The sequence below is a fragment of the Megalobrama amblycephala genome, linkage group LG19 (genome assembly GCF_018812025.1).
Source record: "Megalobrama amblycephala isolate DHTTF-2021 linkage group LG19, ASM1881202v1, whole genome shotgun sequence".
In the NCBI taxonomy this organism is placed as follows: Eukaryota; Metazoa; Chordata; class Actinopteri; order Cypriniformes; family Xenocyprididae; genus Megalobrama; species Megalobrama amblycephala.
In genome coordinates, this window is record NC_063062.1 from 1,555,750 (window position 1) to 1,583,402 (window position 27,653).

A 27,653-nucleotide genomic window follows, 5' to 3' on the forward strand; every position below is an offset into this window, starting at 1 on the left:
ATCCCTAGACCCGAGCTAACAACTAACAAAGAATAGCAGTATTATATAGTTGTAATATGAACAAATATTAATCATGTAACAAATGTATTGCTCATTGTTAGTTAATGTTAGATAATGCATTAAAGGGTTAGTTCACCCAAAAATGAAAATTATGTCATTAATGACTCACCCTCATGTCGTTCCAAACCCGTAAGACCTTCGTTCATCTTCAGAACACAGTTTAAGATATTTTAGATTTAGTCCGAGAGCTTTCTGTCCCTCCATTGAAAGTGTATGTACGGTAGACTGTCCATGTCCAGAAAGGTAATAAAAACATCATCAAAGTAGTCCATGTGACATCAGTGGGTTAGTTAGAAGTTTTTGAAGCATCGAAAATACATTTTGGTCCAAAAATAACAAAAACTACGACTTTATTCAGCATTGTCTTCTCTTCCGGAATCCTTTCCATTGAACTGATTCCATTGAACTGATTCCATTGAACTGATTCCATTGAATCGATTCCATTTAATTGATTCCATTGAATCCTTTCATCTGCGTTGGTAATGCACTTTTACGTCACCGTGGTTGTTTTTGGCGATTAGGACATCCGCGACATTTTGAAGCATCGAAAATACACTTTGGTCCAAAAATAACAAAAACTACGACTTTATTCAGCGTTGTATTCTCTTCCGGAATCCTTTCCATTGAACTGATTCCATTGAACTGATTCCATTGAATTGATTCCATTGAACTGATTCCATTGAATTGATTCCATTGAATCGATTCCATTTAATTGATTCCATTGAATCCTTTCATCTGCGTTGGTAATGCACTTTTACGTCACCGTGGTTGTTTTTGGCGATTAGGACATCCGCGACATTTTGAAGCATCGAAAATACACTTTGGTCCAAAAATAACAAAAACTACGACTTTATTCAGCGTTGTATTCTCTTCCGGGTCTGTTGTCAATTCGCGTTCACGCTTCTTCTTCTTCTTCTTTCCTGTTTTACGGCGGTTGGCATCCAGCTTATTGGTGCATTACCACCCCCTTCTGCTCCGGAGTGTGGTTCATGACTCCGCAGTGACGCTGCTGACGTGTTATCCGGTGCGCCCGAGCTTAGTTTACAGTCTGAGGGAGACGCACGCTGTATTCAAGCTATTCTACGTTGTTTGTATTTTGGTATTGCTATATTTTTTTAAAATGGTGCGTAAGTGTGCATGTTGCGGATGTCCTAATCACCAAAAAGAACCACGGTGACGTAAAAGTGCATTACCAACGCCGACAGATGAAAGGATTCAATGGAATCAATTCAATGGAATCAATTCAATGGAATCGATTCAATGGAAAGTATTCCGGAAGAGAAGACAATGCTGAATAAAGTCATAGTTTTTGTTATTTTTGGACCAAAATGTATTTTCAATGCTTCAAAAAATTCTAACTAACCCACTGATGTCACATGGACTACTTTGATGATGTTTTTATTACCTTTCTGGACATGGACAGTCTACCGTACATACACTTTCAATGGAGGGACAGAAAGCTCTCGGACTAAATCTAAAATATCTTAAACTGTGTTCTGAAGATGAACGGAGGTCTTACGGGTTTGGAACGACATGAGGGTGAGTCATTAATGACATAATTTTCATTTTTAGGTGAACTAACCCTTTAATTAATGGAACCTTATTGTAAAGTGTTACCAATTTTTTAAAATTACACTCAGTAATCAGTGTCTAGCTGATGATATTTGTTTTACATTAAGTGTAACAACGGAAATGTTTAGTCACCATAGAAATCTCCTAATATTTCCAGGTTTTTGATGACCTTGGGAACCCAGATAATACACAGCAAAATCCCCAGAGTTAAATCAACTCTGCTCAGAGTGCATATGGTCCCTCTATAAATAGTGTTAAAATAACACTGAAGCAGAGTTAAAGTTAATGAGATAATTAAGGCTGTGACTTAAGTCACAGTGTTTTTTCTTATTTCTTCAGTGATTCTGCTTGTTAACAGCAGGTGTTCATCACTAATGCGCAATCATTAATTAATTGCTTAATTATCTCATTAAATGTAACTCTGCGGATTTTGCTGTGTATCTTCAGTAAAGAGATCATGGGTTTTCTTGTAAATCTAAACATTTACTAACATTCTCACAAAACCAATTATGTGTCTGAACATGAGAACATATCAGCATGTTGGTTTCAATAATATAACTAATTCAAAAAATGTATTCTCCTGCTGTTGCTGTTGCATTTTACAATGAAATAACAATCATGTTTATCATCTCCTTTTGTGTGTTACATGAAACTTTCTCTTCAGTAAAACCATCCAGTGTAAAGATTGATGGATTAATGTCTTTTTTCTTGCATGTTATTCACCTGCGCGTCGACCCTGATGAAGATGATGAACCAGCTGCACCAATGTAAGAACATGTGTTTATTAAAACTTGTGTAAATAATTTGTTATGATGCATCAAAGTGTGTATTAATTGTGAACCGTACACATCTGTCATCCAGAAAAACAAACTCCACGAACAACCACAAAGACAAAAACGTACGACAGCGGAACACCAACTGAGCCAACGGACCAACGTAGAAGAACGCTGAAGGTTTATGCATTACAATTCATTCTCTAGTCACAAATCAGCATGCAAATGTTCCCTTTAGGTGACTAAATCCCTCCCCGCTTCCTGTTTCCAGACGACCAACTGCATATCCTGACCATACGGACGTATCCAAGGAGAGGAGACGCTCCTGGCGGTTTTCAGCGGCGCACATCCTGCCTCACGTGGTGAAGAAAACAACAATAACGACAGCATTACACTGGCAGAAACGAACAATAAAGACTGTCTTAAGTTTGCCTTATTCAGGCTCATGATCTGTGTGAATGTGGACGCTGACTGAATCATTCTGACGGTGGTGGTGATGATGATGATTTTACTACATGTGCTGTTAACGTTGCATTTCTTTCTTTTATCATGCCCTCCTGCTGCACTAATTCTTTTTCATATCTACATGTTGTCTCGAATGCATGCAATAACATAATCTAATAAGATTCAGATATCGTTTTTCTATTGTTACTTTAAATGGCGTTGCATCCAAATGAATAACTTGTGTGTGTATGTGTGTGTGAGCGAGCGAGAGCATATCAGAGTGTGTGTGTGTGTGTTTTTAAAGAAATTTAAATGGATAAAAAAGTAAGGAATCATCAAGATCTTTGTACAGTTTATCATCCAATAATAAAAGGAGATGTTTTGTCTTAAACTAGAATGCAAGAACCTTTGTGAGTGGCAGAACAGTATTTAATCTTAAAAAGCTGATATTGTATTAAATGAAATGGATACATGTAATAACATTTATTTTCTAGAGTTATTTAGACGTCTTGTAAATGTGGTGCTGTAAGTGTTCAAATATTACGATAGCATCTGTAAAAAGAAAAAGAATATATCTTTTTTTTTAATGTTGTTTCTTTATAGAGAAAAGATGATTCTTGTACAGCATGGCTATAATCCTATGCAATATGTATTCATATAGACCTACTGACAATTGTAAGGTGGGGTGGGTTTGTTTAATTTCAGAGAATAAAAAAGCTTTAATGGGACAGTGAGATAAGGGTGCTTCGCATTTGAAATGCACTGCTGTAGTTGCATGACAACTCCTGATCAATACAGTGTGCGTCACCATAACAATGGACCAACATACAAGGGAGGAAGTGGGTGGAGCTAAAGCCATTACAAACTATGTGAAACCAATTTTCCTTTTTCAGAATAAAGGTTCCAAAAATATGCCAGTGTTTCTGTGTTATTGTGCTTTCTGAAAAGCTTTTCTGACTTAGCAACAGTAACCAGTGGGGGCGGAGCTTATCAAAGGCGTAACTGGATTTTGAGGAGTGTTTTAGTATTATTTATATACTATTATAGTTTTGAATTAGATTTAATGTGTTTTAGTTTTAGTAATTTTGCCTATGTGCTTCTGCCATTTTTATTAGTTTTGATTTTGAGCATTTTTTTTGTATTTATATACTGTTATAGTATTTATTAATGTTTTGAATTAGCTTTATTTTTTGTTCATTTTAATTTTAGTTCCAGTTTTAATAATTTTATGTGCTTTTCCATTTTTATTAGTTTTGATTTTTAACAGTTATTTTAGTATTATTTATATATCATTATTGTTTTGATTTAGCTTTAAATATATATATATATATATATATATGTGTGTGTGTGTGTGTGTGTGTGAGAGAGAGTTTTCATTTTCGTTTAAATAATTTTGCTATGTACTTTTGCCATTTTTATTAGTTTTGATTTTGAGCTGTTATTTTAATATTATTCATATACTATTTATTAATGTTTTGAATTGGCTTTAATTTTTATTTTTTCATTTTAATTTTAGTTCCAGTTTTAGTAAATTTGTTATGTGCTTTTGCCTTTTGTATTAGTTTTGATTTTGAGCAGTGTTTTATTTTTGTATTATTTACATACTATTATAGTATTTATTAATGTTTTAAATTAGATTTTAATTTTAGTTCCATTTTTGGTAATTTTGTTGTGCTTTTTTATCTTTTTTGTTTTGAGCAGTGTTTATTGTTTATATACTATTATAGTATTTATTAATATTTTGAATTAGCTTTCATTTTTATATTTTTTGTTTTCATTCTAATTTTAATAATTTTATGTGCTTTTAATATTTCTATTTTATTTTTATTTCAGATTTAGTCCAACTTTAACAGTACAACTTATTTTATTTCAGTTAGTTGCCAAAGCATAATTTCTATTTTTTTTTACATTTTCAGAAGTTTTTTTTTAATCTAATATTTATATTTTATTTCAGTTAATGAAATGATTTGTAATAGCTTTAGTTATTTATATACTATTATAGTATTTATTAATATTTTGAATTAGCTTTAATTTATATTTTTTGTTTCATTTTAAATTTAGTAATTTTGTGATTTTATCATTTTTATCAGTTTTTTTTTATATTTCTTTTTTATTGTTATTTACGTTTTAGCCTTAATAATTTTAGTACAAATTATTTTGTTTCAGTTAGTCGCCAAGGCATCATTTCTATTTTTTATTACATTTTTAAAAGGATTTTTATTTAATTGATTTTTAATAGTTTTAGTTAACAATCACAGCTCTACCTCATTCTTGCATTAGCTCCTTTAGCTTCTTCTCGACTTCCTCTACGAATGCAGGAAAACCAGCATCGAGCAGACAGAGGCGCAGTAGTGCCTCCAGGTCTCCAGAGGGCAGCGTGCACTGCTGATACGCCATCGGCAGGGACAGCTCACACTCGCCCAGGAAGTACTGAAGAGGAAGAGATTATAATGCATGAAAAAGTCAGTGTGCACTTCATGGATGACATCTCAGAGAGGTCAAATTAAAATATCACTTGCTCTGAAAGCTGATCTGGTGTTGATTGTTTGCTGTAGTCAGTACCTGAGAAAGGTGTTTGATTGACAGCGGTCCCATGGCAACGACAGGGGCCGCCTGTGGTGCATCTTCAGGAGCCTGAAGTGGAAACAGAAATAGATCCATTCATTATAGTCTCAGGACTCACACGGAGGGCCTCGCCAGCCGATCAATAACTTCATTACTAATTGAATGTCCTCGACCCTGACAATCTTTCTCATCCCTGCTGTGAGGAGACAATGCCACTAACCATATTTTACAAAGAGATTTCCCTTTGTGCTTGTGTTCACTATCTTTAGAGCCTCAAGTCTATGTATTTACATTTCAGATTCACAAATAAGCAGTTCAGCTGAGGGTGGGATTATTTTGCTCGTTGCCCATTTAATATCATTATGTGGCAACAGCGCCACCTAGTGACAAAAATTCCAAATTAACATTCATTATTAGTTTAAATTAACTGAAATCAAAACTGACAAAAATGTCATTTTTTAATAAATATTCAAGGTCTAATTATGCACACTTAATTGGTGCATTATATAATAAAGACAAAAAACAATCTTTCATATTGATAACTTCTCAAATGATTTCTGCTGACTAACAAAGTGAAAAACTAATATTAATCAGTTGCGTCATGATCCAGTTAAATTCTGTCCAACGTTATTTCCTGTTAATATTCTGTTATACGTCACGTTACATGCATTAATCGTGTTGCACAATAAATTTTAACTCTTTATTGCCTAATATAAAAATTGTGTACAGTAAGTCCAGATAGATAGATTAACAATCTTTATACTCTTTCATCAAAATATGATAACTGCTCAAATGATTTTGACTAACCAAGAAAAAACTAACATTAATCCAGAAAATCACAAGCCAGTTGTGTCATGATCCAGTTAAATTCTTTCCTACTTTACATTATTTCCTGCTAAATTTTCTGTTATACATCACATTAAATGCATTAATCTTGTTGCACAGATAATTTCAACTGTTTATCGCTTTATATAAATATTATGTACAGTAAGTCCAGATAGATAGTAGCTTTAGTAGTACCTACATATCATTATTTCCCCATAGATTTCCCTTTAATGTTAACAAACTTTAAATGGATGGATGGATGGATGGAGGATGGATATATGGATAATGATGGATGATGGATGGAAGGAAAAATGGATGATGGATGGATGGATGGATGGATGGATGGATGGATAAATGGATGATGGATGAGTGGGTGGATGGATGGATAAATGGATGATGGATGATGGATGGATGGATGGATGGATAAATGGATGATGGATGGGTGGGTGGATGGATGGATAAATGGATGATGGATGGATGGATGGATAAATGGATGGATAAATGGATGATGGATGGGTGGGTGGATCGATGGATAAATGGATGAAGTATGAGTGGGTGGATGATATATGGATGATGGATGGATGGATGGATGGATGGAGGATGGATGGGTGGGTGGATGGATGGATGGATGGATGGATGGATGGATGGATGGATGGAGGATGGATGGATGGGTGGATGGATGGATGGATGGATGGATGGGTGGATGGATGATGGATAGATGGATGGATGGATGGATGGATGAATGGGTGGATGGATGGATGGATGGATGGATGGATGGATGGATAAATGGATGATGGATGGATGGATGGATGGATGAGTGGGTGGATAAATGGATGGATGGATGGATGGATGGATGGATGATGGATGGATGGTGGGTGGATGATGGATGGATGGATGAATGGATGGATGGATAAATGGATGATGGATGGATAGATGAATGGATAGATGGATGGATGGATGGATGGATGGATGGATGGATGGATGGATAAATGGATGGATGGATGGATGGATAAATGGATGATGGATGGATGGATGGATGGATAGATGGATGGATGGATGGATGGATGGATAAATGGATGATGGATGGATGGATGAATGGATAGATGGATGGATGGATGGATGAATAAATGGATGATGGATGGATGGATGAATGGATAGATGGATGATGGATGGATGGATGAATGGATGGATGGATGGATGGATGGATAAATGGATGATGGATGGATGGATGGATGAATGGATGGATGGATGGATGGGTGGATGGATGGATGGATGGATGAATGGATAGATGGATGGATGGATGGATGGATGGATGGATGGATGGATGGATGGATGGATGAATGGATAGATGGGTGGATGGATGGATGGATGGTGGGTGGATGATGGATGGATGGATGGATGAATGGATAGATGGGTGGATGGATGGATGGATGGATGAATGGATAGATGGGTGGATGGATGGATGGATGGATGGATGGTGGGTGGATGATGGATGGATGGATGGATGGATGGATGGATGGATGGAAAATAAAAAGTCTGCAGCATCAGGGTGAGTATTTCCGACCTTCTGCTGCTGTGTAGAAGTTCCGGGTTCTTCAGGATCAGACGGTGCAGCAGAAGCAGGTGTGGTCAGATGCTCCTGGACAGGAACATAATCCTGCAGCTTCTCCAGAGCTTTACTGCAGAAATCCACCGCTTCAGCCTGACTACTGCCACCAAACTGCAGTCTGATCAAACGGCTCTCACCCTTACACACGTACAAAACAGAAAACAGAAACATCTCTGTGACCTGACTGCATTTTCAGCTCTGCTGTATTTTTATATCACCCACGTGTTCTTTTAAAAATATATTTGGAACTTAAGAAATTCAACTATCATTCAGCAAAACAAACATATATTTCCACCTATAGGATGCTGTGCTGTTTGCAACCATATCGCAACTTCAGTAGGATCTGTTGTTCTCAAGAAGTGCATCAGTATTCATGAAGTAGGTATTTTTTAGAAGAGAAGAGATCATTAGCTTAATTAACAAGCACAGAGTTTGTCTTTGAGCTGTAAGTTGAAGGTCACTCAGAAGAAGCAGCTTTTTTTTTTAAATTTGCATATTAAAATTGTTTATTGCTTTCAAGGACGAAGAGGCGGAGCCTACCTCCAGGACAACACACATAAATCACATGCTTTTATATAAGATAAATGTGAGAAATCACAGTGCTGCTGCTTCTGACCTTTATTGTGATGTTGAACAGCAGACTGTCTGATTTGTGCTGGATCTTCAGGAAGCTCTGTGCATTGAGCAAAGAGAAACCCTCCTACAAAAAACACAAGAAAATAGGACCACACATCATCATTATCCAGCAGAGACTCGTTTAATAGGATTATATCAGGCTGAAAACATCATATAAGCAGAGCAGCACGAACCTGTCATTAGCAACCTCCTCCAGTGTTTCTAATGCAGAATCTGCTTATGTGATGCATATTTGGTTCCTGTCAATCCCATCAAGTAACATACTAATTGTTTATGCTATGGAGAAAATATTAATGTTTTTTACCAATGCAAAAGTTGCTGCCACAATTGAGTGCAAGGGATTTTTGCTGTTACACAAGCATGTCAGAAGGGGGCTGTCATGTTCACTGTGTAACCAACATTCATTCTAGTTCTTCAACTACTACTTTTAGTATTGCTACTAACACTTCTACTAAAGTGGGTGTAGGTGAAGTTTTACAGCAAGAACAGGGACACTTTCACCTAATTTCTTATAAAACTATGGCCTGGTTTCACAGACAGGGCTTAGATTAAGCCAGGATTAGGTTTCAGTTAAATTAAGACAATTAAGTAGATTTTTCCTCTCTGCAAAGATGAATTTAAAGTATCACATCAGCATTGTTCTTTGCACTTTCTGGTTTGTTGTTGTTGCAAGTAAAGAACAATTATATTATGTTTTACACTTAAGAAGCACATTTGATGGAAATGGAAGTAGTGTAGCGTTTTATTGAATTTGGAAACTACTTAATAAACTTGCTGCGTGTGCTGTTCAGATTATAGACACATATCCGTAACTGAACATCAAAATCACCCGATGCTTTGCTCCGGATGGGCGCACTGCCTCGTTTGGCTCTGTTGTTGTGCATAAAAGCTCAAAATGTGACTCATTCTCCAAATGCACCATGAGGAGCCAGAGACTATTGTGTCCACGAGTCCAAGATTGAGGCTTATTGTTGGGAGATATCCGAAGCACTCAGCCTGGCAATCCCTGAGGGACAGCGAAAGGCCCAGCAGGACGGGAAGGGGATTATGCTGTTCTTTCTACGGGTGAAAAGAAATACGGTCAAGCTCTTATGATGGGCTCAGCGGAACCTGCGCTATCCTGACCCTGCACTTAGAGCCTGATGGGAAGAGGAGTGTTGACGGCTTAGAGAGCACCATTTTATAAACTGCCAACATGCCCTCCCAAAAAACATGTTTATTGGTCACTGGACAGTCAGATACTGTGTGTTTTTACATAATCTTACCAAGAGTTCTTGGCCTTGGGATACTAGCAGATGACCAGAGCCCAGAATATTCAACTCCAGCTGGCCAGCGCTTTCACTGGACTCGAAAATCTGAAAGAAACACAAATTATGAAACTGATTTTGAGACCAGAATATAAGAAAGACTTGAGGGTAGACTTACTTGAGGGTGGACACAACCCAGAACACCCAGCATCCATTTAATGATGCCCTAGAAACCATCCAAAATACCTAGAAACCACCCAAAACACCCAGCATCCATTTAATGATGCCCTAGAAACCATCCAAAATACCTAGAAACCACCCAAAACACCCAGCATCCACTTAACAACACCTTAAACCATCCAAAACACCCAGGATCCACTAAACAATGCCTTAGAAACCATCCAAAATACCTAGAAACCACCCAAAACGCCAAGCATCCACTTAACAAAGCCTTAAACCATCCAAAACACCCAGCATCCATTTAATGATGCCCTAGAAACCATCCAAAATACCTAGAAACCACCCAAAACACCCAGCATCCACTTAACAATGCCTTAGAAACCATCCAAAACACCCAGCATCAATTTAACGATGCCCTAGAAACCATCCAAAATACCTAGAAACCACCCAAAACACCCAGCATCCACTTAACAACGCCTTAGAAACCATCCAAAACACCCAGCATCCACTTAACAATGCTTTAGAAACCACTCAAAACACCTAGCATCCACTTAACAATGCCCTAGAAACCATCCAAAATACCTAGAAACCACCCAAAACACCCACCATCCACTTAACAATGCCTTAGAAACCATCCAAAACACCCAGCATCCATTTAACGATGCCCTAGAAACCATCCAAAATACCTAGAAACCACCCAAAACACCCAGCATCCACTTAACAATGCTTTAGAAACCACTCAAAACACCTAGCATCCACTTAACAATGCCCTAGAAACCATCCAAAATACCTAGAAACCACCCAAAACACCCACCATCCACTTAACAATGCCTTAGAAACCATCCAAAACACCCAGCATCCATTTAATAATGCCCTAGAAACCATCCAAAATACCTAGAAACCACCCAAAACACCCACCATCCACTTAACAACGCCTTAGAAACCATCTAAAACACCCACCATCCATTTAATAATGCCCTAGAAACCATCCAAAATACCTAGAAACCACCCAAAACACCCACCATCCACTTAACAACACCTTAGAAACCATCCAAAACACCCAGCATCCACTTAACACCTTAGAAACCATCCAAAACACCCACCATCCACTTAACAACGCCTTAGAAACCATCTAAAACACCCACCATCCATTTAATAATGCCCTAGAAACCATCCAAAATACCTAGAAACCACCCAAAACACCCACCATCCACTTAACAACACCTTAGAAACCATCCAAAACACCCAGCATCCATTTAATAATGCACTAGAAACCATCCAAAATACCTAGAAACCACCCAAAACACCCACCATCCACTTAACAACACCTTAGAAACCATCCAAAACACCCAGCATCCACTTAACACCTTAGAAACCATCCAAAACACCCAGCATCCACTTAACAACACCTTAGAAACCATCCAAAACACCCACCATCCACTTAACAACACCTTAGAAATCATCCAAAACACCCACCATCCACTTAACAACACCTTAGAAACCATCCAAAACACCCAGCATCCATTTAATAATGCCCTAGAAACCATCCAAAATACCTAGAAACCACCCAAAACACCCAGCATTCATTTAATAATGCCCTAGCAACCATCCAAAACACCCAGCATCCACTTAACAATGCCTTAGAAACCATCCAAAACACCCAGCGTCAATAAACAACACCCTAGCAATATAGCAACACACCAAACATCACTGACAATAATTTATTATAGTAGTAGTTGACAACTACATGAGCAAGCACCACTCACACTGTCTTTAAACAAATTTATTTTATAATAATTACTGTTTTTATAGTATTACTAGTAGCGCTGTTTTGTTTTATTTTGCTGACTTAAACTTGTTATCTTTTTTTCTGAGTTTCGATAAAACAACAGCAAAAACTAACGGTTAAAAACTATTTTTCCCCTCTTTAATGAATAAGAAAATAAACATATTTCACTTATAAAACGAAATTGTCCTGTTTTCCCTTCCGTTGACATACAGGCGGCGGTAAGAGAAAAGGGCGGGACTTTCCCTCACGTCTCACCTTCCACGCGCAGTTACTACCTGAGGACTTGGATTTTGCTTTTCCTTTCGGAAGAAATCGACCGTAGCGTCGCAGTTTCCAAACACTTTTGGATATTGTCGTGTCTTTCGAATGTTCTTTGTGTGAAGAATCACTTTCCATGTTCGTGTTTACTTTTTCCACCCGAAATTGAAGCGAGTAAAACTGACAGGCGGAGGCGGAGCAAGGGCGGGGTGGTTGACGGTTACTTTTTCAAATAGTGTACTAGCATGCGTACTACTACTCACAGACTGATGACGCGTTTTAACGGTCATCAATATCGTAAATCCTGAAAAGTTTTTTTATATTTTAATTTTATTTTTTTATATATATAAAATGTATGTGCTTTTATAACACTATACATTGTATTATATTACCTTTGCATCAAATTACGAAAAAATAGTTAGCGCTGTTATTGCTCTCTATTTTTTCCTCTTTTTTTAAAAGTAGTGAAAACACAATTGTGGAGGTTTTCTTTTGCTATTTATGCAAATGGAAACACTAAAAATGTTTAATGAAGTCTCTCATTCACTATTATAAAAGTTAACCCAACTATCACGACTTCAGTATCTGAGAAACCTAGAAATGTGAACAGTAGTATGCTATTCTGGGTTCTGGCGGGTGTAAACACGCGCAATGTGCATACATTAGGATCACTAGAAAAATTAAAATAATGTATTTTGGTGTAATATTTAGTTTAATAATGTAATTTATTTAATGTTATATCTACAAGTGGCTAATTCATTAAAATTTGACACATTTTTGAAAAAAAAAAAAAAAATGTGTAAAAAGTGGTGGTTTAATTTGTATAAATCCACTTTCCACAGTGTTATTGACACCTATCATCATCACAAAAAAATAGTCCTAAATAAAAATATAATGATAATAATGTTATTTTCAGTGACAGTAGCATACTACTTTTACTACTGACATATCAACAGTAGTATGCTATTCTGGGTCTGGCGGGTGTAAACGCGCAACGCGCATGCGTTAGGATCGCTACTATATATTTTCAATAGTTAGGCTAGAAAAATTAAAATAATGTATTTTGGTGAAATATTTAGTCAAATAATATCATTTATTCAATAATGTTATATTTATAAGTGGCTAATTTGTTAAAATTTGAAACATTTTGGAAAACAGATATTTAAAAAAAAAATGTAAAAAGCAGTGGTTTAATTTGTATAAATCCACTTTCCTCAGTGTTATTGACACCTATCACACACAAAAAAATAGACCTAAATAAAAATATAATAATAATAATCAATGTAATTTTTATTGACAGTAGCATACTACTTTTACTATTGAACAGTAGTATGCTATTCTGGGTTCTGGCGGGTGTAAATGCGCGCAATGCGCATGCGTTAGGATCGCTACTATATATTTATAATAGTTAGGCTAGAAAAATTAAAATAATGCATTTTGGTGCAATATTTAGTCAAATAATGTCATTTATTTAATAATGTTATATTTATAAGTGGCTAATTTGTTAAAATTTGAAACATTTTGGAAAACAGATATTTTAAAAAAACAACAAAATATGTAAAAAGCAGTGGTTTAATTTGTATAAATCCACTTTCCTCAGTGTTATTGACACCTATCACACACACAAAAAAATAGACCTAAATAAAAAATATAATAATAATAATCAAACAATATCATTTTAATTGATAAAGCCATTGTAAATGTTGAGTTTCGTGCGTAAAATAGCCCCTGAAATGCGAATATTGTGTATATCGTGAGTTATTTCGCCTAGGTGTCGGGGACCTGACACTGAGTGGGTGGGCTGAGCTGCCGCTCTCGCTTCTATGGCAACCCGATAGATCAGCATCACCATATTCACGGGATCAGAGCGACTCGGGACGGCGGAAGGCGGAGATGTCAGCGGTGGATGTGGGTTACTGGATCGCGGGCGTTTGCTTGTGATTGACAGCTGACAGGGATCCTGAGGGTCCGTGACCTCCACGTCCGCGTCCCCCCTCACACGTGACGATTCCTCAGACTTTACGTGCTCGCAGAGCAACAGAGTCAGTGCCTTGAAGCTGGAGACCAGTGGATCTGGCGAATTTGGGCAGCCTAATGCGCCGTGGCATGTGCTTGAGCGAAAGACAGGTGACCCTTCAGACTATTCGGGTTCTGTTGGCAATAATTACACCTGTATACTGGATTCATCTGTCATTGAATTGATCGCGCGCCCGTTTCAATGTCATAATGGACAGGTTGCATTCGTCCATGCGTAAAAGGCTCTACAGTTTGCCACAGCACATCGGGCAGAAAGCGTCCATCATGGGTGATGCAGAAGACACCGACAAGGACACCCGGAGGAAGAGCATCCGGATGAAGCCCCTGCCGTCGCCGACCTCCGGCAGAGCCCTCGGGGAGACCAAAAGCGGAGAGTCCGTGATCATGGAGACGGACATCGGGAGACCCGTGAAGACCAGCTCCAACGGGGACTGCCGGAGGTTCCGAGGCAGCCTTTCGTCCATCACCAGTCGGCACGTCCACGACTCGGATGTAGCGGAGGAGAGGCGTCTGATCACGGAGGGAGAAGTCACCCCGAGCGAGGAGAGCCCTCCTGGAGCCGCGGAGCCCGGAGCGCAAGGCGGCGAGGATGCCGCCGGTGCGAGCCAGCAGCATCAGGGACTCCCGGATCAGCAGCAGCCTGGCTTTATAAAGCTGGAAGGCATCGAGCAGATCCTGCCGGACGACGAGAGGTATTATCAAGCGGGCTTCATGCACAGGCAGTTCGGGGCGATGCTGCAGCCCGGGGTCAACAAGTTCTCCCTGAGGATGTTTGGGAGCGAGAAGGCGGTGGAACGGGAGCAGGAACGGGTCAAGTCCGCGGGATTCTGGATTATTCACCCGTACAGTGATTTCAGGTAACAGCTTCTGTGTCCCTCTAAAGCACTGCTCACTTTAGATAGGGATCAGTCAGTGCTGTGGGGAAAATGACTGAGCCAAAACAGCCAAATGCATGCCTGGTATCTTAATAATGTCAAACTATTGTTGAAGAAGAGGAAAAAATAAAGGCTTTAATAAGAGAAGGATGACTGATGCACTTTTGTGTCTTAATATAAAGGTGCATCAATGATGTTTTTTCATATATTTTTAATAGTTATAGTATTATATATCAGATATCATAAAGCATGTATTATTTCACAAAATCAAATGCTGCTGACAAATTTGCAGCCAAAAAAGTGCAAAAAACATTTATATTTTTTGTTCTTCGTCTTCCAAATGTGTTTTTACAGCCATTTTGCAACATGCCAGGCATAAGTTATTTGAAATGCCTGGTATCTTAATAATGTCAAACTGGTATTGATGAAGAATAAAATATATATATATATATATATATATATATATATATATATATATATATATATATGCTTTAAAGAAAGAAAGGATAATTGATGATGCACTTTAAGCGTCTAAATATAAAGGTGAATCAATGATATTTTTATATTTATTTATATTTTTTAGTAGTTATAGTTTTATTTGTGCCATGCATAAAATATCAGATACCATAAAGCATGTATAATTTCACAGAATCAAATGCTGCTGACAAATTTGCAGCCAAAAAAGTGCAAAAAACATTTATATTTTTTGTTCTTCGTCTTCCAAATGTGTTTTTACAGCCATTTTGCAACATTCCAAGCATGAAATGCCTGGTATCTTAATAATGTCAAACTGGTATTGATGAAGAATAAAATTATATATATATATACTGTATATATATATATATATATGCTTTAAAGAAAGAAAGGATAATTGATGATGCACTTTAAGCGTCTAAATATAAAGGTAAATCAATGATATTTTTATATTTATTTATATTTTTTAATAGTTATAGTTTTATTTGTGCCATGCATAAAATATCAGAGATCATAAAGCATGTATAATGTCACAAAATCAAATGCTGCTGACAAATTTGCAGCCAAAAAAGTGCAAATATATATATATATATATATATGCTTTAAAGAAAGAAAGGATGATTGATGCACTTCAAGTGTCTAAATATAAAGGTGCATCAGTGATATTTTTATATGTATTTATATATTTTAATAGTTATAGTTTTATTTGTGCCATGCATAAAATATCAGATACCATAAAGCATATTTGATGTCACAAAATCAAATTTGCAGACAAAAAAAAGTGCAAAAACCATTTATATTTTTTGTTCTTCGTCTTCCAAATGTGTTTTTACAGCCATTTTGCAACATGCCAAGCATACAAGTTATTTGAAATGCCTGGTATCTTAATAATGTAAAACTAATATTGATGAAGTAGAAGAAAATTATATATATATTTATGTATATAAATGCTTTAAAGAAAGAAGCATGATTGATGCACTTTTGTTGTGATTAATATTTTCAAGTGTCTAAATATAAAGGTGCATCAGTGATATTTTTATATTTATTTATATATTTTTAATAGTTATAGTTTTATTTGTGCCATGCATAAAATATCAGATATCATAAAGCATGTATAATGTCACAAAATCAAATGCTGCTGACAAATTTGCAGCCAAAAAAGTGCAAAAAACATTTATTTTTTCTTCTTCTTCCAAATGTGTTTTACAGCCATTTTGCAACAAGCCGAAGCTCTCCCAGCTGACAGTAGAAGTGCATTAGAGCTGCTTGAATTTTCTATGAAATCCAGACACTCTCTCTCTTTATTCATTAAGAAGTGTCCTTGGGGATGACATTGACTCTATATGATTTGATATGTTCAGCCTGTTAATAATACCACACCGGTTTGCCTCGGGCTTCATTTGTGATGATATGTGTGAACGCAGAAACGGATTCATGCTGTGGTCATGACACCCTTCATAAAAAGCAAACATTAGTCATATATTTATTATTATACTATGCTCAGGTCTAATGGGATAAATGCATATTCACATAGACGCCTGGATGTCTGTGATTGGGTTGAATTTACACACTGTTTTCATTCATGAATGGGTATAAGGAGTGCAGGGTTAACAGCAAACCCAACCCCCTCCGGAGACTCGACTGCTGTTTGCCTTGTTTACCTATTGATCTTGAGAAGATGCTTTTATTCTGCTCGACATTATGAGATTGCAGCGTTGCTCCTGGAGGATATGAAAGGCGGTGTGGGAATAGACTGATATAATATTGTGTGTCTGTGCTGAGAGAGGAAGTTTATTCTTTTGTTGTCATCAGCGCTTTGTTTTATAATTGAAAGTTACGCAGCTAGGGAGACGATGCAATTTGAGTTAAATAATCTGAAAGACTTCAGAATTAAAATTTCCTGATAATTTACTCACCCCCATGTCATCCAAGATGATTATGTCTTTCTTTCTTCAGTCGAAAAGAAATGAAGGAAAACATTCCAGGATTTTTCTCCATATAGTGGACTTCACTGGGGTTCAACGGGTTGAAGGTCCAAATGTCAGTTTCAGTGCAGCTTCAAAGAGCTCTACATGATCCCAGACGAGGAATAAGAGTCTTATCTAGAGAAACCATCAGACATTTTCTCATTTTTTAACCACAAATGCTCGTCTTGCACTGCTCTGTGATGCGCCACGCATTACGTAATCATGTTGGAAAGGTCATGCATGTCGTAGGCGGAAATATCCAGTGTTTACGAAGCGAAGACTAAGTCAAACGGCCTTTACAAAAAAAGGTAAAACATTGAAACTTCCGCCTACATCATGCATGACCTTTCCAACATGATTACGTCATGCGTGGCGCATCACAGAGCAGTGCAAGACAAGCATTTGTGGTTAAAAAGTATATTATTTTTTATTTTTTTTAGAAAATGGCCGATGGTTTCTCTAGATAAGACTCTTATTCCTCGTCAGGGATCATGTAGAGCTCTTTGAAGCTGCACTGAAACTGACATTTGGACCTTCAACCCGTTGAACCCCAGTGAAGTCCACTATATATATATTTCCTCAAAAAACATCTTGGATGGCATGGAGGAAATTATCATGAAATTTTCATTCTGAAGTGAACTAATCCTTTAAAGGAATATACAATCTCCCCACAAAATGAAAGTTCCGTCAATATTTACTCTCTTTTTTTGAAGAACATCTCTTCAGCTTATTATAGATAATGTTCCCATCTGCCAAAGCTGTGACATCTCATTTGTTCGCCGTATTAGAACCAGCACTGTTTTGGCGTCAATGACCTGCAAAGCAGCATTTTGAATCTGAATGAGATTGTGAATGAGATTGCAGAGCTTTGGTGGAAAGGAAGATTATTATGGAAAAGACCTGCGTAAAGACTCTCTAATAACAGCGTGAGGGCATATAAATAGTGACATTTTTGCCTGAAATATTCCTTTAAGCACACTGATCTTTCATAGCCATGCTGGTGTTCTCCACATTGTTGATAATAGTATCGTCGCTTCTCTCCCTCTGAACACAATAGACTGAATTTCCAGCGCTGATTACAGGCCTAATCTCCTCCTGAATATACCTCTGTAATTACCACAGCAAGGTCACACACCAGAGCATCATTACAGAAGATAAAGACCACACAGCATTCTTCAGACCGAGGCTGGGATATTTCACTGACCCCCCTATTCATTCTCTGTTCCTAAACCTAGTGAGCTGCTTTGCTCATTAAGCAGCTACCTTTTATGTCAGCATCCTCTTAGAAGAGATTTTTGGAAGCAGTTCTTGTGATGCGCGCCACACTAAACAGCACTGTTAACTTGAAGCACAACAAGAGATGTGAGATGATGATAGAGTTTAATATTTAAAGTGAAGCTGAAGTTGTGACCCATATCCGAGTGAAACGGCTTCACAAACAAGAACAAATGTAGGGCGGGGCTTGATTTTGTCTTTGGGGAATTGATTGGATGGCTGTGGTTTGCTATTGGTGGATCTCATGTGAGTGACAGGTTGAAGAGAAGAGATGTCACTGCAAGAGGGAGGGGAAGTTATTCTGATTCAAGATTATGAGGAACATGAATTTAAAATAAAAATGATGTGCATCGATAAATCATTTAGAATAAACACTGAAATATTCTGTAAAAAAAAATAAGAATGGTCCATTTTGATTTCATGGTAACTATAATATATACTCTAAAAAATGCTGGGTTAAAAACAACCCAAGTTGGGCTGAAAATGAACAAACCCAGTGATTGGGTTGTTTTAACCCAGCGGTTAGGTTAAATGTTTGCCCAACCTGCTGGGTAGTTTTATTTAACTCAACTGTTGTTTAAAAATTACTATATTGCTTGCTTAAAATGAAATGTTGGAAATTAACATTTATTAATATATTTAATAAATGAACATTTGTTAATAAGTTAAATTTATAGTAATAATTAAACCTCTATCGATCGCTGGGTTAAAACAACCTAGAGTTAAAACAACCCAATCACTGGGTTAAAATAACAAAAACAACCCAATCACTGGGTTAAAATAACAAAAACAAACCAATCGTTGGGTTAAAACAACAAAAACAACCCAATCGTTGGGTTAAAACAACCCAATCACTGGGTTAAAATAACAAAAACAACCCAATCATTGGGTTAAAACAACAAAAACAACCCAATCGCTGGGTTAAAACAACCTAGGGTTAAAACAACCCAATCACTGGGATATGACAACAAAAACAACCTAATCGCTGGGTTAAAACAACCCAATCGCTGGGTTTAAACAACAAAAACAACCCAATCGTTGGGTTAAAACAACAAAAACAACCCAATCGTTGGGTTAAAACAACCCAATCGTTGGGTTAAAACAACCCAATCACTGGGTTAAAACAACTAAAACAACCCATTTGCTGGGATATAACAACAAAAACAACCCAATTGCTGGGTTAAAACAACAAAAACAACCCAATTGCTGGGTTAAAACAACCCAATCACTGGGATATGACAACAAAAACAACCTAATTGCTGGGTTAAAACAACCCAATCACTGGGTTAAAACAACAAAAACAACCCAATCGCTGGGTTAAAACAACCCAATCACTGGGTTAAAACAACTAAAACAACCCATTTGCTGGGATATAACAACAAAAACAACCCAATTGCTGGGTTAAAACAACAAAAACAACCCAATCGTTGGGTTAAAACAAAAAAAACAACCCAATCGCTGGGTTAAAACAACCTAGGGTTAAAACAACCCAATCGCTGGGTTAAAACAACCCAATCATTGGGTTAAAACAACAAAAACAACCCAATCACTGGGTTAAAACAACCCAATCACTGGGTTAAAACAACAAAAACAACCTAATCGCTGTGTTAAAACTACCCAATCGCTGGGTTAAAACAACCTAGGGTTAAAACAATCCAATCGTTAGGTTAAAACAACCCAATCACTGGGTTAAAACAACCTAGGGTTAAAACAACCCAATCACTGGGATAAAACAACAAAAACAACCCAATTGCTGGGTTTGTCCATTTTCAACTCAACTTGGGATGTTTTTAACCCAGTATTTTTTAGAGTGTAGTTTATTTATTTTGTTTATTTATTGTATTTCATGTACATTGGTAATTCAAAGTGCTTGACAAAAAATCATGAAAAGGGGCAAGAGAAATAAAAAAAAATACAATTTTAAAATACCTTAAAAAGAAATTAGAAGAAAAGCTAAAAGTATTATCATTTTAGTAGTAAATCAAATATAATTTCCAAATATTTTTAAGCAATATCACACAAGACAGAGTGCTCTATGTGCTCAGAGCAATATGTTACATTACTTTTGGCACCTTAAAATGCTGTCTAGGTAGTCCGCTCACTAGGTTTTGGAACAGAGCTTATCTGGTCCCCTACTCTATGGCATCAGCTCATTCCTTACACAATACACTCCAAAATCCTCTTCTGTTTAGCGTGTCATCCACCATATATTTATCTTGTCATGCTCTTAAAGTACTTGCGATGCTCTCCCATTGCAGTATCTGTTCTCAAGTCATTGAGCAGACACAGATTTGCCGTGGTCTCCTCTCATAACTGGCTTTGGAAAAAGACAAATAAAGGAAGTTTTGCATCAGAGGTGGCTCATGTCTGCTGTTGCGTAATGGGCATGTAATTAGTGTGATGCCGTGTGCATAAAAATGAACCCCTGTAGTAGCTGCACTTAAACCCGGTGACTCTGTGATTATGAAACCTGCAATTAAAATCCTCTATGTCTCCATCCATCCGTATGCACAGATTTATCCGTATCACTGTAATTCAGTTATTCGACTGATGCCTTCGCCCCTTCCACACGGGTCACACGCAACGGATTCGGTGATCAGCGCAGATCAGACGCTCACCGGCTCTAATGAGCGAGATGCGCTTCTGCAAACTTCATAAAAGACAGTGACCGCAGTAATTGAAATGTTGAAAAGCAGTGTTGCATCTAAAGGCAAGCTCACACTACACAACTTTTTACTGGTTTTTGCTGTCGCAGACAGATTTCCAAGGTCTCTGACAAAGCCCCCGGATCACGGCTCGTTGTGGTTACTGATGCTTGTTAAATATGAGCAGGTCTCAAGCAGTCATTGATGCTGCAATATTTTCAGGCCTGTTTGATATTATCGGCACATGATCTTGTAGTGTGTGCAATGCAACAACAATGTGGAACTAATCCAGCCAATCACTATGCAAGCTTGTTTCCGCCATGAAATAAAAAATATAAAAGGTAATTGCGACTTTTTATCTTATAATTCTGACTTTTTTTTCTCAAAATTGTGAGAAACAAACTCACAATTGTGTCTTATAAAGTCAGTATTGCGTGATATAAACTTGCAATTGCGTCTTATAAAGTCAGTATTGCGTGATATAAACTTGCAAATGTGTCTTATAAAGTCAGTATTGCCTGAAAAACTCACAATTGCGTCTTATAAAGTCAGTAGTGCATGATATAAACTTGCAATTGTGTCTTATAAAGTCAGTATTGCATAATACAAACTTGAAATTGCATCTTATAAAGTCAGTATTGCGTGATACAAACTTACAAATGTGTCTTATAAAGTCAGTATTGCGTGATATAAACTTGCAATTGCGTCTTATAAAGTCAGTATTGCATAATACAAACTTGAAATTGCATCTTATAAAGTCAGTATTGCGTGATACAAACTTACAAATGTGTCTTATAAAGTCAGTATTGCGTGATATAAACTTGCAATTGCGTCTTATAAAGTCAGTATTGCATAATACAAACTTGAAATTGCATCTTATAAAGTCAGTATTGCGTGATACAAACTTACAAATGTGTCTTATAAAGTCAGTATTGCGTGATATAAACTTGCATTTGTGTGTTATAAAGTCAGTATTGCATGATATAAACTTGCAATTGCATCTTATGAAGTCAGTATTGCGTGATACAAACTTGCATTTGCGTCTTATAAAGTCAGTATTGCGTGATACAAACTTGCATTTGCGTCTTATAAAGTCAGTATTGCGTGATACAAACTTGCATTTGCGTCTTATAAAGTCAGTATTGCGTGATACAAACTTGCATTTGCGTCTTATAAAGTCAGTATTGCGTGATACAAACTTGCAATTGCATCTTATAAAGTCAGTATTGCATGATACAAACTTGCATTTGCGTCTTATAAAGTCAGTATTGCGTGATACAAACTTGCATTTGCGTCTTATAAAGTCAGTATTGCGTGATACAAACTTGCATTTGCGTCTTATAAAGTCAGTATTGCGTGATACAAACTTGCATTTGCGTCTTATAAAGTCAGTATTGCGTGATATAAAATTGCAATTGCATCTTATAAAGTCAGTATTGCATGATACAAACTTGCATTTGCGTCTTATAAAGTCAGTATTGCGTGATACAAACTTGCATTTGCGTCTTATAAAGTCAGTATTGCGTGATACAAACTTGCATTTGCGTCTTATAAAGTCAGTATTGCGTGATATAAAATTGCAGTTGCGTCTTATAAAGTCAGTATTGCGTGATACAAACTTGCATTTGCGTCTTATAAAGTCAGTATTGCGTGATATAAACTTGCATTTGCGTCTTATAAAGTCAGTATTGCGTGATACAAACTTGCATTTGCGTCTTATAAAGTCAGTATTGCGTGATACAAACTTGCATTTGCGTCTTATAAAGTCAGTATTGCGTGATACAAACTTGCAATTGCATCTTATAAAGTCAGTATTGCATGATACAAACTTGCATTTGCGTCTTATAAAGTCAGTATTGCGTGATACAAACTTGCATTTGCGTCTTATAAAGTCAGTATTGCGTGATACAAACTTGCATTTGCGTCTTATAAAGTCAGTATTGCGTGATACAAACTTGCATTTGCGTCTTATAAAGTCAGTATTGCGTGATATAAAATTGCAATTGCATCTTATAAAGTCAGTATTGCATGATACAAACTTGCATTTGCGTCTTATAAAGTCAGTATTGCGTGATACAAACTTGCATTTGCGTCTTATAAAGTCAGTATTGCGTGATACAAACTTGCATTTGCGTCTTATAAAGTCAGTATTGCGTGATATAAAATTGCAGTTGCGTCTTATAAAGTCAGTATTGCGTGATACAAACTTGCATTTGCGTCTTATAAAGTCAGTATTGCGTGATATAAACTTGCAATTGTGAGAAAAAAGTCAGAATTGCGACATTTTACAAAAGTATTATAGATGTCCTGATGTCAACTTTATGCTGATTTTAATTTTTTAAAAATCACTGAACTACATTTTTTATGTAGTAATACAGTAAAAATATTGTATCATGGTAATATGAATCTTATTGACAATAATGAGAATAACCTCAAATACACTACAATAATGGGATTGTTTGTTTTTCTTTTTTAGAAAAAGTGCTTATTGTCATGAAAATAATGTCCTACAATCTAAATTGCTTCATTTTCTTTATGCAAAATATGATTTATTATTTCTTATTTTGTGGTGAAATGTGACATGGACATGTTTTTGTGGGATTCACCTCACCTGTTTGATTGAGCAATGCAAAGTTAAAATGAACACTTGCCAATTGCTGTGTCTTCTTTGCATGTTAATATAATTATTTTCAATAGCAGTAATGTTGTGTAATTACCCGCAGTTCCACAAAATAATTATAGATTAAGTGCATGTTGCTCATTAGTATTTCTCCATGCTCATTAATGGAATTACGCTGTAACGGACACTGTAATGCGTGACTGTGTGTTGCCCGGGCCACATCTGCAGTACAGGACGTGTTATTTATGCTGGTGTTGCTGGCAGAAACGAATGACGTCATGATAGAAAGCCTAAATGCTTTTATACTGTGATTTAAAACACAGGAAGTTCCATGACTGATGGTGATCAGCGGCAGGAAGGAAGAGCTTGTGTGATACTGAGACGGTGCTGTAGGCGATATGCTTGTCACTTGAAGCTTCAGGCATATTGTATAATATGATTTGTGCAGGACAAAAGAGACAGAGTGTATGTTTTCAGAGAGCAAATAAGGATTAAAAGGGACCATAATCAAATCTATCATCTCATTTCCAACTCTAAAGTATTTTCTTATCTTGTGTTTATCCAGCCTTAAGTTGAGCCTTTATAACAGAGAGAAATAAGAAGAAATATTACTAGTGTAATATTTCACTATACAATAAAAAAGAGTATTTAAGAAATATTTAATCTTTTTTTTTTTTTAGAATTACAACTTTAAAATTACAATACTAATATGTTTGCCTGTCTTAAAGGTGCAGTAAACAATTTCTGAGAAACGCTGTTGAAAGTGGATCGGACCGAACAGCACAACATTAGCAGTAGGAGGCGTGTCTGCACATGATGAGGAGAGAGAGTGAGCCAATCAGGGCATGCCCACTCATGATGGGGGAGGAGAGAGAGTGAGCCAATCAGGAGTAGGGGGCGTGTCTGATCATGATGGGGAAGGAGAGAGAGTGAGCCAATCAGGAGTAGGGGGTGTGTCCACTCATGATGGGGGACGAGAGAGAGTGAGCCAATCATCAGTAGGGGGCGTGTCCACTCATGATGGGGGACGAGAAAGAGTGAGCCAATCATCAGTAGGGGGCGTGTCCGCTCATAATGGGGGGGGAGATAGTAAGCCAATCAGCAGAAGAGGGTGTGTCCACACATGATGGGGGAGGAGAGAGAGTGAGCCAATCATCAGTAGGGGGCATGTCTATCCATGATGGGGAGGAGAGAGAGTGAGCCAATCAGGGCGTGCCCACTCATGATGAGGGAGGAGAGAGAGTGAGCCAATCAGCAGTAGGAGGCGTGTCTGATCATGATGGGGGAGGAGAGAGAGTGACCCAGTCAGCAGCAGGGGGCGTGTCCACTCATGACGGGGGGTGGAGAGAGAGTGAGCCAATCAGCAGCAGGGGGTGTGTCCACTCATGACGGGGGGTGGAGAGAGAGTGAGCCAATCAGCAGCAGGGGGTGTGTCCACTCATGATGGGGGAGGAGAGAGAGTGAACCAATCAACAGTAGGGGGCGTGTCCACTCATGATGGGGGGAGGAGAGAGAGTGAGCCAATCAACAGTAGGGGGCGTGTCCACTCATGATGGGGGGAAGAGAGAGAGTGAGCCAATCAGGGCATCTCCACTCGTGATGGGGAAGAGAGAGTGTGAGCCAATCAGCAGTAGGGGGTGTGTCCTCTCATGATGGGGGGAGGAGAGAGAGTGAGCCAATCAGCAGTAGGGGGTGTGTCCTCTCATGATGGGGGGAGGAGAGAGAGTGAGCCAATCAGCAGTAGGGGGTGTGTCCTCTCATGATGGGGGGAGGAGAGAGAGTGAGCCAATCAGCAGTAGGGGGTGTGTCCTCTCATGATGGGGGGAGGAGAGAGAGTGAGCCAATCAGCAGTAGGGGGTGTGTCCTCTCATGGTGGGGGGAGGAGAGAGACTGAGCCAATCAGCAGTAGGGGGTGTGTCCACTCGTGATGGGGGGGGGGGAGAGAGTGAGCCAATCAGCAGTAGGGGGTGTGTCCTCTCATGATGGGGGGAGGAGAGAGAGTGAGCCAATCAGCAGTAGGGGGTGTGTCCTCTCATGGTGGGGGGAGGAGAGAGACTGAGCCAATCAGCAGTAGGGGGTGTGTCCACTCATGATGGGGGGAAGAGAGAGAGTGAGCCAATCAGGGCATGTCCACTCGTGATGGGGAAGAGAGAGTGTGAGCCAATCAGCAGTAGGGGGTGTGTCCACTCGTGATGGGGGAGGAGAGAGAGTGACCTGCGTTATATTAGAAATGCTCTGTATGTAATACACTATGTATGTACATTTTTTTGTTCTTACTTGTCGTTCATTCGTCATCTTTTCTTTATTTTTCATTAAGCATTATTTTGCTTTTCTTCAGCTATAATAAAAAGACATCCACTCCTGCATTACATGTTCGTGCTTTTTTAGGGTGGAGCAATGAAGGGAGGGGCGTGTTTGTTTGGGTTGATTTCAGATATCAACATTGTTTCTCAGAAATCGCTTATTTTCAAATGTTAAACCATCAAACTTTGATTTTGACGGAAAACCACAATGGAGTTCATAAGCACTCTTCAAAATATCTCCTTTTGTGTTCCACCATCATGCAGGTTTTTGGAACGACGTGAAGCTTCTGTCATCATTTACTCACCCTCATTTTTGCTTGAAATAACACCTTTGCTTTCATGAGAACAGAAGTTTAACAGAGCAGTCTTGAAGCCCTTGAGAGCGGATGAGAAAGAACATGTTTTTTGCACTAAAGATGCTGTTAATCCATCACAGTCTGAAAAACCAAACCTGTGACTGAACTTGAGGAATCATTAGGGGTTCATTTGGTCTGATCAATTAATTCCACCTCTTTATCTTTGTGTCTCTTTCTCACACACAAACTTCTCTCTCCATCCTTTTATTCATCCTGCATAACCAGCCGCACGTCTCCCAAAAGGGACATACCTTCACCGCAAAAAATAAGAAGGAAATCATCTCTCGCTGGTGTATTTTCTCTCTGACTCTCTCTCTCTTTCTTCAGATCTAGTTGAATTCATTAAAGCAAAGTGGAGCAGCTTTAGAATACAGAATGCACATTAGAGTTTGATGTTTTCCACAGGTACAGACACAGAGAGACTGTGGTTGGAGTGCAGTGATGCTTTCCAGATAAAATGTTCTTTTGTTACACTCCGGTTGGTTTTATTCCAGCAGAAACATCTGTGCAGAGGTAATTTTGTGCGATGTCGTACAGTAAGAGGTGTCGTGTCAAAGCGAGCGAGTTGTTTTCTGATATCTGTGACTAAACCCAACTCAGTCAGAAGTGATAAGCACACCTACTGTACAGATCTCCTGATAAAAATGGTTAATGGCATTAGGGACAAATTAAAGTCATATTCTCATTTTCACTCACTCCTTTTCTTCCTGTGTGGCTGCTTTGCTTTCTATTCTTCTTCATATGAAGTGACTGTAAATATAAACATTAGATCCCTTCAGGAAGTTCCTAATAATGAATTATGGGAAGTGTGTTCAAGTTATTTTCCTTTTTGGACTGACATCATTTATGGGCTAGTTACTGTAGGTTCGAAAAAATAAATATACAATATTTATATTTAAATATATATGTGCTTTCATATACAAATGTATTTTCTTCCCACCATTAGTCCTGTTAGCTGTATAAAGTGAAGAGACACATAAAACAATGTCTGTCAGTAGAATAAAATAATTGTGATCAATCCCCCATGACAAATAGGAGTAAGAACAAAAACACAGTCTTTAATAAATCCAAAATAAACACTCAGAAGATCTCAGGAGAATAACATAACCATGCAATATGACGTTACGGAACAATGAAACACAT

General features: G+C 37.7%; 3 protein-coding genes across 7 annotated transcripts in view; 2 read left to right on the forward strand and 1 right to left on the reverse strand.

Moving 5' to 3' along the window:
* nptnb (neuroplastin b) overlaps positions 1-3,761 on the forward strand; it is a 58,642-nt gene extending 54,881 nt beyond the window's left edge. For 2 of the 3 annotated variants that reach the window (XM_048167767.1, XM_048167769.1), the window contains 3 exons: positions 2,378-2,399; positions 2,494-2,585; positions 2,677-3,761. In XM_048167767.1, the coding sequence (XP_048023724.1) occupies positions 2,378-2,399; positions 2,494-2,554 (83 nt within the window). In that variant the 3' untranslated portion in view covers positions 2,555-2,585; positions 2,677-3,761. The remainder of the gene's footprint in view (positions 1-2,377; positions 2,400-2,493; positions 2,586-2,676) is intronic. The other variant, XM_048167768.1, reaches the window with a different exon arrangement.
* The window catches only part of LOC125253732 (meiotic recombination protein REC114), a 72,711-nt gene extending 60,509 nt beyond the window's left edge, over positions 1-12,202 (reverse strand). The window contains exons 1-7 of one of the 3 annotated variants that reach the window (XM_048167772.1): positions 11,956-12,201; positions 9,750-9,839; positions 8,465-8,548; positions 7,804-7,986; positions 5,412-5,483; positions 5,114-5,279; positions 2,399-2,759 (exon numbers count right to left, since the gene is read on the reverse strand). In XM_048167772.1, coding sequence (XP_048023729.1) covers positions 5,115-5,279; positions 5,412-5,483; positions 7,804-7,986; positions 8,465-8,548; positions 9,750-9,839; positions 11,956-12,096 — 735 coding nt within the window. In that variant the 5' untranslated portion in view covers positions 12,097-12,201 and the 3' untranslated portion in view covers positions 2,399-2,759; position 5,114. Of the gene's footprint in view, positions 1-2,398; positions 2,760-5,113; positions 5,280-5,411; positions 5,484-7,803; positions 7,987-8,464; positions 8,549-9,749; positions 9,840-11,955 lie in introns of those variants that run through there. The other 2 variants (XM_048167770.1, XR_007181536.1) reach the window with 2 other exon arrangements.
* Positions 12,203-13,152: 950 nt separating this feature from the next.
* Positions 13,153-27,653, forward strand: part of hcn4 (hyperpolarization activated cyclic nucleotide-gated potassium channel 4) — a 100,613-nt gene continuing 86,112 nt past the window's right edge. The window contains exon 1 of the mRNA XM_048169353.1: positions 13,153-14,852. Coding sequence (XP_048025310.1) covers positions 14,185-14,852 — 668 coding nt within the window. The 5' untranslated portion in view covers positions 13,153-14,184. The remainder of the gene's footprint in view (positions 14,853-27,653) is intronic.